The 12,865-nt window shown below is 39.1% G+C and overlaps 2 protein-coding genes across 3 annotated transcripts in view; both read right to left on the reverse strand.

Annotated features, from left to right (window-relative positions):
* The window catches only part of ano2b (anoctamin 2b), an 84,762-nt gene that overhangs the window by 9,875 nt on the left and 62,022 nt on the right, over window positions 1–12,865 (reverse strand). For both annotated transcript variants that reach the window (XM_037760878.1, XM_037760879.1), the window contains 3 exons: window positions 7,764–7,916; window positions 7,121–7,173; window positions 5,169–5,347 (listed from right to left, as the gene is read on the reverse strand). In XM_037760878.1, coding sequence (XP_037616806.1) covers window positions 5,169–5,347; window positions 7,121–7,173; window positions 7,764–7,916 — 385 coding nt within the window. The remainder of the gene's footprint in view (window positions 1–5,168; window positions 5,348–7,120; window positions 7,174–7,763; window positions 7,917–12,865) is intronic.
* LOC119482966 (GRIP1-associated protein 1-like) lies at window positions 10,218–12,194 on the reverse strand. Its single transcript, XM_037760880.1, has 2 exons — window positions 11,065–12,194; window positions 10,218–10,778 (listed from the first exon to the last, which is right to left on the reverse strand). Exons 1-2 carry the CDS (start codon window positions 12,118–12,120, stop codon window positions 10,695–10,697), a joined length of 1,140 nt encoding a protein of 379 aa, XP_037616808.1. The 5' UTR covers window positions 12,121–12,194; the 3' UTR covers window positions 10,218–10,694.

Genomic DNA, 12,865 nt, shown 5'->3' on the forward strand with positions numbered 1-12,865 from the left:
TCAAAAAAGGAAACTAGAAGTAAAGCTCAAAACTGAAAGAACACATTAGCTACTATACCCATGAGACATCTTCATAATTCATGATGACATGTTTACTTCAGCGTTGTTCCAACATGTCTCTGATATTTGCACATCTACATGTATTCCTGAACTAATTTCTGAGCCAAGCACAATTAATATATTTTCTATTGATGCACCGAGAGAATTGAAATATCAGAATTGACATGATAATCCAACACATAACTCTTCGGCAATCAATCGACTTCCAGGTGTTAAGTGTGCCAACTTCCCGTCAGCTCTGGGAACAAGCACCGTCTTGACATTGAGCAGGTAGAATCCTAAAAGTCCTGCAGTCTTTTCAAAAGTCTTATCCAAGAGGAGACGATGATTTGCTACATATAAAGCCTTCTAATCACAAGAGCTTGTGGTTAACTCGTCCTTTCTCTTGTTTTCATTATCCTTGATTTATCTGTTTATGCTGTGTATTTGTCCTTTGCTTTCTGTAAATCAGTGTTAAGCTCTCTGGCTAAATATAAGATGATTTAAAACTAACAGACGTCAGAACATGTCAGGAATACAGAAAAAAAAGTGTATCTCCTGTAGGAAAATTGCCGTTTCTCTTGCCCCTTCCACATGGAAGTCAGCCAAACGACCGTAGGGGCTGGTAGGGATTAGACCTGAATCACCTTTAAACGTCATTTTCAAGAACATTTTATGAGAAAAATTTCTGGTCAGTAAGAATTATCCCTTTCCCTTGTCAAGGTATGACCACTAAAATCATCAGTCTGGTGAAGACGTTAGTCTACTAATAGTTTGTTGCCTTAAATCCGTGTGCTCCAGTATACTCTGGACCTAATCTCTGAAGTCTCTCCTGTTAACAGACCAGGGGTTATATATGTTCACATGTACAATTATTCTTGATTGCATTCTGACAAGGAATTAATGTTAAGCTGGAAAAAAGTTACATTTCTTTGCAGAGTTGGCATGGTTACGAAATGATGGCCTTATTTACAGGGCTGTACCAAAAAGTTTGAAGCTTCTTTCATAATGTGGACATTCAAATTCTAAATCAACATTCAAATGCTGCGCAGCTTTAATTTTCTATTTTCTATTTATTCTGTTTCAAACCGTTTTTTTCTGCGCAGTTGCACATAAAGATTAGGTTACACTAATATTATTAGTATGATACTATTTGTAGAATTTGATTCCAGTGGTGGTTGCGTAGGATTGTTTCAGACTCGTTGTATGATCCAAACATTTCCAATAACTCCAGAGCGTTATCAAGTCAAAATGTATTGAAAAAGATAGATGTAATCATTTACAAAATTCACAACATGTTTTTATCTTACGAAATATTCTGCTTCAATCCATATTTGATGGCGTTTAGCCTTTCAAAAACAACGTTTCCAATAACTCCAGAGCGTTGTAAAGTCCAAAAGTAAAAATGTATTGAAAAAGATAGACTTAATCATTTACAAAATTCACAACATGTTTTTATCTAACGAACTATTCTACTTCAATCCATATTTGTTGGTGTTTAGTCTTTCAAAAACAACATCTTCAATAACTCCAGAGCAAACTGTTTCTCTCTCTTGTTTGCTGCACCAAAGGGAAGCACACACTGACGAGTTATATCTATTAAAGAAAGTTGATTTAATACAAAAAGACTAACTCATTTAATCAAATGAACCACTTAAGATTTTATTTTGATGGTGATAATGTCATAAAATATGATGACAGATATTCAAAGCTTCGTTCGAAAAACCTCAACAGAAGCTTCAAATGTAAAACAAATGACATTTGGTACAGCCGTACTTATTAATTGGTTTATGTGTTAAAAATCTATGGTTGTCATGGTCAGGGAATTGAACATTATAGTGGATCTCTGGATTGGTTAACCTATGGTCATTAGCGACTGACAAACTATGACATCAACATTTCTCAAACTGAGCTGCTGTTTTGTCACTGCTCTACTTCATACCTTTATTTTGTCATTTCTACATCATAAATTGCATAATGTTTAATGCACTGTTTTAATTTAAATACTTTAGTTGCTGCATCTGTTTACTATTTGCTGCTGCAACATCCAAATTTTTCCAAAGAAATGGTTAACCACCATTTATGGCTGCTATAAATTAAAAGATTTTCGCATTAAGCCTTTCAAGAATAAAAGCTATTTTTTCTCTGGAAATAGTCTGAAATGTTTTTTCCCTTTTTACCACCAAGCAGAATTCAAAGTTTATCCACATTTTTATTTAGCACTCATCTAGCACTGGGAATACAGTAGAGAAAACATGTCTGCAGATTATGTACAGTGATGCTCTGCCCACTGACGCAGAAACTGTCTTCTTCAACTTCCTCACACTGCTGTTTTTAAATGTAATTAAAGATTTAATACCTTAGTGGTTGGCCTCTGTCACACCATCCATCTCTTTATCCATCCAACTACAGTGCCTCTCCCCTTCCTTCCTTTCCTGTCTTATTTTTTCTACATCTTTCTATGCTTCCCTATCCCCTAGCTTTATCTTATCCTCTGTTCAATGATCGTATCAGTTATTTCTCCATTCCCTGTTCACCCGATCCATTCGTTATTCTATCCTACAAGAGTAACAACATTATGTAGAACAACGTTACATAAAATGTTATGTTGCAAGTGTGAAATCAACCTTTACTTTTGTTTTTTACACGGTCTCCTGGATGAAACTGTAGATTTAAACAATTAAATATTATTCGTTGAATTATGAGGCCTTTTATAAAAAAAAATCATTACATGATAATTGATGATAATAAATCTGAAAACCTTTCATGGACCCCCTGGCAGAGTGCCACGGACCCCACTTTGAGAACTAGAGTACCAAAATGAACTGGTATTGGAATAAGATTATTAGGTGTAGCCCATGTGACCTTTAAGATTTCTGTACATTGTAATTACTGTAACATCTGTATATTCATTTCTGTTTTAAATACTATTTTTTTCTTTTTTTAATTGACTTGCATAATCAATTGATGGTCTACTTTATTTGCTGCCAAGACTGACCATTTTATTATTATGTAATGTTTGTCACAATTGGAAAACCCCTATAAAAACATCGTTAAAAAAAAGAACTTTGTCCAAGGAGTCTGGAGTATCTGACATTTTTTCGAATTACATACTGAGTTGAATCATTTGCCTTAAGCAATGAATACTCTGTCTGGACACATACACTATAAAGCACCACACACACTGCTGACACACACACACACCCTGCTTGGAACATCCTCCAGCCAATTTCACGCATTTAGACATTCAAGGGCGTTCGGTATCTCGTCGTGTTTCTGGCGTGACGTACCACACTACGTTGGCACAAAGACTGTATTCTTGCACTGTAATTATTTGCTGTCTTATGTAACAGCGGGCTGACCTCTGTCTGTGGGCGCCGGCATCTGTGACCTTTTCTTCTACAGCGCTTTATATTGATTATTATGAAAGAGAAGATGCTTGCCACTGGCATGAGAGAAAATGCAAAGATACAATAGTGCACTGTATTTTCTAAATCTGAAAACTCATCAACTCCACCCCATCTCAGATTTAAACTTGTGAAGTTTACGCACTAGATGCAGAAAATGCCTCATACCATCCAGATAAGGATTACCTGTGGGCATTAAGTGCTTTCATTTTGGCTCTTAAAAGTGTATAAATGGTGCAAATACTTTATTTTTTATCATCTGCCAATGTCCAACTTTTCCATACAGGTTTGCCTGAATGAATGTAATCCTAGTCCACCATAAAATGTGTTCACAATTCCCACATTATTTATCTTTGGAGGCCCTTGCTCAAGCAATTTGCAATAGCAATTATCACTCATAAAATGCAGCAGTCCAACTGTATATACACGTCATTGAATATAACACAATATGTTTCTTTATGCAGATGATATATTATTATACGTATCAAATGCTGATATCTCAATTCCCACTACATATACTTTAATTGAGCCTCTTGGTTCCTTGTCAGGATACAAAGCCAGCTATGCCTTTGAGTCTCAAAGCACTGATTCTATACATGACGGGGTCCGCGATTTATTCTCTATCTTGTAAGGGGTCCTTGGCTGAAAAGAGATTGAGAACCTCTGCTTTATGGCACAAAACGGAAAGCGTGTGCTGTTCTTCCAGAGTTTCTGCCGAGGGCTGTGGGGGCTTGTTGCATAGTGCGTCCAGTGTGAATGTAAGAAAGTTATGAAAGCAAATGTTATTCAGGGTGTTACCAAAAGGTTTCTTGATATGAATAAAAGGTTTGAAAGGAAAGAGAAGATACAGACAGAGATAGACATCATCTCCATGAAGCAAAGAAGAAACAGAGAGATCCTCCTGTCAGATTCAATGGATACTAGCCTTGAAATGAGCATGATAATGATAATTATTCGTTGTTGATACAGAGACCAGAGTGTTTACACGCTATGACAAAACAGAGTAAAGTTGTTTTATCCACTCAGACAAAATCCCCCAAACTAAATTGATCTGATGTGAAAATAGATGAACTGACTTGACTGTTTACTTGAATGCACAAAGTACTCCACAGGCAGTAAAAGCAAAAATACATCAGAAAATCAGAAACAGCTAGGGCTGTGTGTGCAAATTAGTAGAGGTGTCCCCGACTATGAATTTACAGAGTCAAATCTGATTGGTCAAGTCTTGGCTATTGTCGTCTGATCGTCAAATCATGTTTGGTTCCTTAGATCGAAACGTCAATAAGTCGACTATTCGGGGTAACCCTACAAATAGTGTATGTGCATGTATGAGTGTATGAATAGGTATCTATTTTTATTGACCACATGGAATGAGTGCCAGGTGAATGCAGATTGAAATAATCACAATACTGATTTGCCAAAATTGGTTGTCTATGGCACTGAGCTATCCAAACTCCATTCAGAAAACCAGCATTTTAAAAGTTGTTTGCTTGGCGTCTTGCGGACAGGCCTGACAAAGCATGAATTCAGACTTTTTAAAAATCAGCATTATTATGTTATTTTGGCATACTTTTGATCTGTTTATTGCAATTAAATCACAGCACAATCTGTATATTTTGGGTTCATACCGCAGTAGTGATGTGTGGCTTGCTAGATACAGTCCGTACAATGGCATTCTAAGTGTGTGCATGCGTGTTTGTGTGTGTGTGTGTGTGCTTTTACCGGCAGACGGTGATGTCTCCTTGCTCTGCGTTCTGCGGTGACGTGCCAGGTTTAAAATTGGACACGTTGAAGTAGGAGAGCGTGTGGTCGATGAAGCCGTGCATGGTGCCGGTCTGACTGAACATGTACTGGTAGACGAGCCGAGGGATGAAGTCGGATGTGAAGGAGATCACGAAGGCCTCCGGAGAGAAAGAGAGAGACAGAGTGAAACATTTTTCTGTCGTGAGAATTCATCAAAAATAAATACAGCGTGAAACAAGAAGTTTGATCCTGTAGAACTTGTGATTTGTCACACTTTTTAGTAGAAGAGCTGAGGGGGGTCAAACAGTTTATTTTCAGATGATTAAAAGCACAGATCTCATAACACAGTCTGCAGAACTGATGCACCAAAAGTGGAATTCTGCTCCCACTTTTCCACTGCCATGAAGCTCCTGAGGCAGCTTAAATGTTTGTATATGTGTCCAATGCCCCGTAAGATCTAGTATAAATAAAAACTCCTGCTGCTTGTTTTTCTGAATCCTTCTCAAATCTCTTTAGTATTAAAAGTAAACGGAGTAGGATTTGGTTTGCTGGCCGAGGACAAATCCCAAGCAGAACTTCCCTGACTCCACAACACACACTGACCTCCGCAGTTCAGCATCTTAAGGTGTTTCGGACATGATTCTGGGATCTCAATAGGTCATGACGGATTACATCTCAGAGCAAACAGAGAGGTTAAATCTTAATTTAATATTAACCGCTATCATTGTCAGCAATGGGTAATTTATGCAAGTATATGCAATGCACACGGCAGACCTGACGAAAGCTGGATTACAAGTCGAAATGTTCCAGCAGAGGAGTGACAAAGCATCTTCTTTGTTAACCTTTGACCGTGATTGTTTGAGTTAATGAACTGACCTTTTTTCCTGAAAAACTGACAACTTTCAAAAGTTGTAGCGGGCTCAGTTTTTAGGCTAGAGTGGAGACATTGGTATCATATCATACTAGAACCCAGGGAATCCATTGGTACCAACCATGTCATGCTAGCTTGTCGGGAAGAACGCTAAATAAAGCTACGAAGTTATGCTAAATTACGGCGAGGAAAAACTGGCATGGCCATTTTCAAAGTGGTCCCTTGACCTTTCACCTCAAGATATGTGAATGAAAATGGGTTTTATGGGTACCCACAAGTCTCCCCTTTACAGACTTGCCAACTTTGCACAATTGTATTATTTTCGCCTATTCTAAAATGGTATATTTGAATATTTCTGCATACTGAGGTCCCTAAACAGTCTGCGAATTACATAAATTGGGTCTCACTGTAAAGCTGAGCCTCTTGTGGATCCAATGAGCTCAACTGTATTCATGTGTGATGATGTTAGTCCCCATAGTAGCCATTTCGTTGGAGTGCTGAGCTCAAATTAATCTCCAGGTTCCGAGCTTTCAGATGCAATACATCACCTCTATGTGACATCTACTGTTGACTTTTTATCTCCTCCTGAACATCCCCCACCCCTACGCCTCTAAAAAAAAATGAGGTAAGGGGATAATGTAATAACTTTGAAATGTAGCATAGTGTTATTCTAAATGAGTCAAACGTGAATTTACAGTCACGAGAATAGGAGAAATGTAACCACATACAGTAATCATCAGGGGTTATCTTTTACAGACATGACAAAGCTCCCACCAGAGCCACAAAATACATTATACAAGTGATTCCACAGGCTGACTCACAATGGACAAGCTGCGAGAGACTGACAGTCGCCTCTGTGAATTCGTTTACACTAATGTCTCAACATTAAGTTAGTACTGACTTATCGAAGTGTTAAAGTGCTTTCTTTAAAACAGTGTCATTATGTAGAGTACCTACTGTAGAATACATGCCTTCATGCATTTCTTGTGCATACAGTATATATGCCTTCATCACTAATTCAAAGAGCAGATTGACGCTGGGACGTTGCATTAATACTTACATTTATAATGACGGAGAACTTTCCCATTCCACTCAGTATGTTGTACCATATACCTATGGAAAGAAGAGAGCAGAGAAAGAGAGGGAATGGTTAACGCCATAAGGAGTAGGAGAAGGGAAAAGACGGATATTCTATATTAAGCACAATGACAAATTTGTATGTAAATGGGCCCTGGTACTGTAGCTGGTGAATTGAACCCAATTTGGTTGTAAATGTCTCAGAATAAAGCTTTTGATTTAACACTATAAACTGTTTTTTTCCCCTGCCCTTCTTTTGTACATAACAATGTCCATGTTGTCATTCTCCAATGTATATGTTCATTGCTGGTAATGTCAATCAGTTACTGTATCCATGAAATTGAATACAATTAAATCCTTTAACAACACATATTTCAGGAAATATTTATATAATATTTATTATCTTTAGGGACTTTTTGGCATATAAATGATGGTTTAAAGATGTATTACATCATCTATTGGCCATTAGCAGCTCCCGTCCAATCCTATGCTGTATGCCTGTCAGTATCTACAGAACTATATGAAATATATCTACGGCCTAATGAGTTAGTTTTGAATCGGTATTTAAGAGTAAGTTATGCTCTGTGTGTTTGTCTTTAGCTTTTTATCATGTCACACCAGCTTACCAATGTCTTTAGCGCGTACGGCGACCGGCCTGCGTAGCTCCGTGACAAACTTCTTGGCGTCCAGTCGGATCTCGATGACGTTGTTGAGCAGAGCGAAGAGCGGAGCGAGCGGGAACGAAGCCACGAACAGAGAGACGAAACCAAACTGGATGACTGGAGGAAAGAGATAAACAATCATCAAACAACAACTTTTAAAATGTTCTTCTCTTTTTCTTTGATAAATTCTTGCTGCTCTTGTTCACGCTGAATTGCAGCTTCTACTTGCTGGCGCTCAGCTTCCTCCTTTTCCTTCTGGACCCTCAACACCCTGAGTTTGATCTTGGTCATTCAAGGCCGTGAGGGCGCGATGCTGCTCCTCCGCCTATTGCCTCGCCCTCTCCTCCGCCAGGGAGCCCGTCTCCTCCTCGTACTTTTTCCAAAGCAGTTCAGGTATCGGAATCGGTATCGGGAAGGAAAAAAAAATGCATCGGAGCGACTCTATTTCTAACATTGTTTCTTATCATAATTATGCTGATGACTTTCAAATGTTCATATCAGAATCAGCCTCCAGCTGCTTGCTGGTGTCCTCACAAAAACTAAAAAAAGCTGACCAGCATAACTCATGGAAAAATCCCATTGATAGAATTTATGTAATTCACTTTATGACAGAGATGAATACAACCCAAGTTACATCTTTCCACCGCAGGGCAGAGTCTAAACAAAGACTTTCTTTAAGTGTCTTACTGCAGTTTGAAAGAACATAAATCAGACGCTATTGAGGTTTAAGTTTACGTCATAGTAGTATCATGGGTGTCTACTACTACTGTCCCGCTGCAAACACTACAAAACATTTCCCTATTTTCCTAATTGCCTTGCAGCAGAGGCGGTGACAGTGGCTGATTATAACTTTATTCTTTGTCCGTCTTTATCTCAAAGCACATCCCAGTTAGGGTTTTTTTTTAACTTGAGAAAAGATTGTTCAGTACTCTCGTTAAAAGAGAATTTGTTGAAGAGAGAAATAAATGTTCTAGCATCAACACGGTCCAGAAAAGCATCTTAAATCCACCTCCAAGATGGAAGTTCACTTCAAGGTAACACTGGAGTTTGAGATAATTATATAATAATGAAGAATTGTACAATATTCTCTAGGGCTGCACAATTAATTGAATATTAATTGCGATCCCGATTTTGGCTCCCCGGATGAGCGTGAGTATAAACAATGAGGCAGACGAGTCGGCGTAAACCTAAAGGCTTCATGAGTGGGATGTTTATTGATTTATTTTATGTCGTAGAACAAAAAGTTAAAATCTCTTCAGTTTGTCTTAACCACAGACCTTATTTCAGGCATCTAACTATAAAACAATTAAAAAAAAACATTGACTTCCAGACGAGGGAACCAGAAGTGCTAAAATGCTAATTCATTTCCACGTTTTACGACTAGATAGAAAAATAGAAAAACATTTATTTCTAAAAATGTCTCATCTTATTCTATTTACCCCAAATTATTTTGCTGATTTGACTCTGGATGTCAAGCTGAAAATGTGTTACGTTATGTATTAAAATCATAATATATGTAATGATGATTACTCTCAAAACAAGACGTGAACTGATAATTGAACTTTACCAAATAATTCAAGTTTGAAGCTGATGCAACTCCAAGACATTTCTTTACCGGATATTTTTGTATATTCTTGACAACAATACAAACAGCCAGTGAATAATACCTTTCAGCCTTATTTATAGAGATAGATGGAGACTGTGTAAAGGAAGCAAAATCCCTCAACAAGGTTTCTGTTCTTGAGTTTTTATCTCTTTCTCAACTCTTCTCCATCTGTACTCTGTTTGTCTTTCTTTCTCTTCCCTATTTCTTTTCTTCTTCTCTGCAGCCATATCCCCTTTTCCACTCCTTTAATCGATCTAGTTACCACTTGAATAAGTGCATGGACCACCGTTATCTGACACTAAGAAACAAGTATTTGCTGCATAAAACCATTCTAAAATGTATCCTGGTTGATTATTGCCACTCAGGCGTGCATGGATTACCAAAGAGGCCTGCAGGCCCCAAGTTGACTACTACTGTATAATATATTCTAATTGATATTTTTCTCTTCATTGTGTTTTCTAATGCATTTCATCAACGTAAAACCTTGAATTGCAGCTGTGTTTGAAAAGGTGCTGCGACACTAAATAAACCTTCTTGCCTTAAGTTCTTAAGCCACTTTAGACTCGTAGTAAACCTGCAAAATGTTGCTGAAAGTAAAGTTCAGGTGTTTTTCATTTGTTCATTTTCTTTGGATGACCAACATGTAACTCCAGACCAAAACAAACTATATTTAGACCAACATGTAAAATCAGTTGAGCCAACTTACTGTACATTGTCAGGCTATAGGGAGCAAATGAGAACTCATCAGTGCTTGTCCCCTGATTTATACATCAAACAAAGCATTTCATAAAACACATGAGAGGAGTGCAGTATAGAATTAACTTCTTTTAGGTTTTTATTCCCCAGAGGAGTTAAATGGTATATATTTACAACAGGAGATTATTTGCGTAGCTGAAGGTGTTTCAGTGGGCCTCACAGACCCAGATCAGCTACAGATGCCCAGCCCCAGCTCTCTAAGAAGACGAGGAAAAACTCCCCATGAACATTAGAATAGCATAAAGGACATGGGGAGAGACCTCGGGAGAGGCAATTCAAAGAGAGATCCCCTCTCCTCGGACAGCTGGGTGTTTGTGCATTAGTAATCATATCTTTGTGAGGACAGGTTTTACACCAGAAAAGTGAATTCACTTCACTTTCCCATAGTAAAATGAAGTGTCAACCCTCAAACAACCCTTTTCACAAGTGCTGTTTAGGGGTCAAGACTGATTGATCCTCACAACGATACAAGAACAAATGCGTGTGTGTGTAAATGTATGTGTATGTGCATTTTCTTTCTCCTGAGCGTGGCATTAGTAGAACCTCCGGTACCACTTGGTCCTAGTCTTGTTGGACCTCGGGGAGCTCTCGGTGGTCTGCTGGACGCTTTCGGTGGCCTAGGGATGATGATAATTAACCGTTTAACCGTTTACCGACATTAAGCATTTTAACTGATAAACACTATTGGTTTAACGGTTAAAAGAAATATTCATAATTATTTAAAAAGCTGAGAGGAAACTCAGAGGAGCAGCTCGTCAATTTAAGGAGAAAAGCTGGTCCGCCTTAACAGCCCAACGCCCAACCTTAAAAGCTGGCGCACAAATCTTGTCGGCTAGCGGTTAATAATCGGTTATCGAGGGTCGGTTATCGGTTAAGAATATTTTTCAAACTTAGCTCTCCTACCTTGGCCTGAAGGAGGGATGACTCCTGGCACTCGATGCGATGGCTCTCTATCTGCTGCTCAGCCGTCTCCAGAGCAGCCACGAGGGTGTCGTTGCTCTGTTTTTGCTCGTCCAGCTGAGCAGCAAAGGAGGCTCTGGTTTTCTCAGTCTCCTCCAGCACGGAGATCAATTCCTGCTGCCAGAAGTGGTCACTCGCTCGCTGATCTTCCAACTTTGTCTTTAGATCAGCCACGATGGTCTTATGCTCCTCGTGCTGCATCTCCAGCTGGGCAAGATGGGAGCGTTGGGATGTTTCCAGCTCCGTATAGTGAGCTAACTTGTCCGCCCGCCACATGCGATGTCCAGACTTCAGCTTCTCGTCAGCGTACTTCAGAGCATCAATCATCTCACTCTTATTGACTCGGAGTTCTTCCAGGTCAGACAGACAGTTGGATATGAATTGCTCTGTCGTCTCCTGGATGGCGGCATTCTTCTCTGTCTCTGCTCTCTGCTCGTTGAACTGGGCTTGATGGGTCTTCGCCTCATCCGTCGTCTTTTGGAGGTCAGCCTTTGTCTTGCTCAGCTCTCCCTGTAGTTCTTTAGTTTGAGCCCTTTCAATCTCGAGCAGGCTCTCCAACTCCAACTCGGTGTTTGTTTTAGCCACAGCGAGCATCTTCCTTTCAGCGCGGAGCACAGACATAATTTCCTCCAATTCCTTTCGAAGTGCCTCGTTCTCCCCCTTCATCTTCTCCAACTCTGATTTCAGGGATTTATCCCTGGATGGAGAGTGGCCACATTTAGCCTGAGCCTTAGCGAGCTGGGCTTTCAGGCCAGATATCTCCCTCTGCAACAGGGCCTTCTCTTGGCCCCAGTTGTTGTCCTGCTGTTCAGGAAGACAATCAAAGAAATTGCCCAGTTCGTCCTGTTGGACCTCCAGGAGGATTCTCCCCTCGGATGCACTGCGGGAGATCTTCGCCTCGCTGTCGTTCAGTTGAACCCTGCATGTTTGTTCCAGGGTAGTGAGGAAGAAATCCCTCATTTCAAACTCCTGCGAGTCGAAGTCAATGTATGCTGTCATTGTTTTGGTGTTTGTTCTCGTCTTGATAACAACTCTGCCACAGTCAAGTTACGATCTGATCCGAACTTCTGGTGCCGGGCTATAGGTAGATTCTCAACATTCTAGAATTGATGATGCGTGAAGGGCGATGATGATGACCGTGTTCCATTCTACTCCTATTCCTTTAATTCTATCGTTGCTATGGATACCAGTTTGATTATGTTTGAAAATATGAATGTGACGATTTCTGATTATTCCTAAAATATAGCAAAGAAAGTACACTTTATAGGTCCCATATTATAAAAAAAGTGAGATTTTCATGTTTTTTTTATTATAAAGCAGGCTTATGTAAGTGCTATATAAATACTGTGAAAGTATCAAAACATTCATTCCACAGGGAAATACAAACAGCCCGATGTCATGAATATACAATATTTAGACCCTTGACACAATTTTAAACGTAAACATTCTAAATGTGTCCCAGTTTATTCCTGGTTGCAGTGTATGTGAATGTCATCAGCTGACAGGAATTACACATGGACCCAAGCTGTTGCCTAGCAACGCAATTCTGTTGCAATTCCATCAAATATATACAGTATATTATATATTATACCATATTATATAATATATATATATATGCATAAAATGCAAAGCATTTCAGACAGAGGGTAAATACAGGTATATTCAGGCTGACAGTATGAGGAAAATAAAAGTTTTTTTGAACATTACAGCATGTAAACATGTTCTAGTAGAACATACTTTTAAT

Source organism: Sebastes umbrosus, chromosome 23, assembly GCF_015220745.1.
Source record: "Sebastes umbrosus isolate fSebUmb1 chromosome 23, fSebUmb1.pri, whole genome shotgun sequence".
In the NCBI taxonomy this organism is placed as follows: Eukaryota; Metazoa; Chordata; class Actinopteri; order Perciformes; family Sebastidae; genus Sebastes; species Sebastes umbrosus.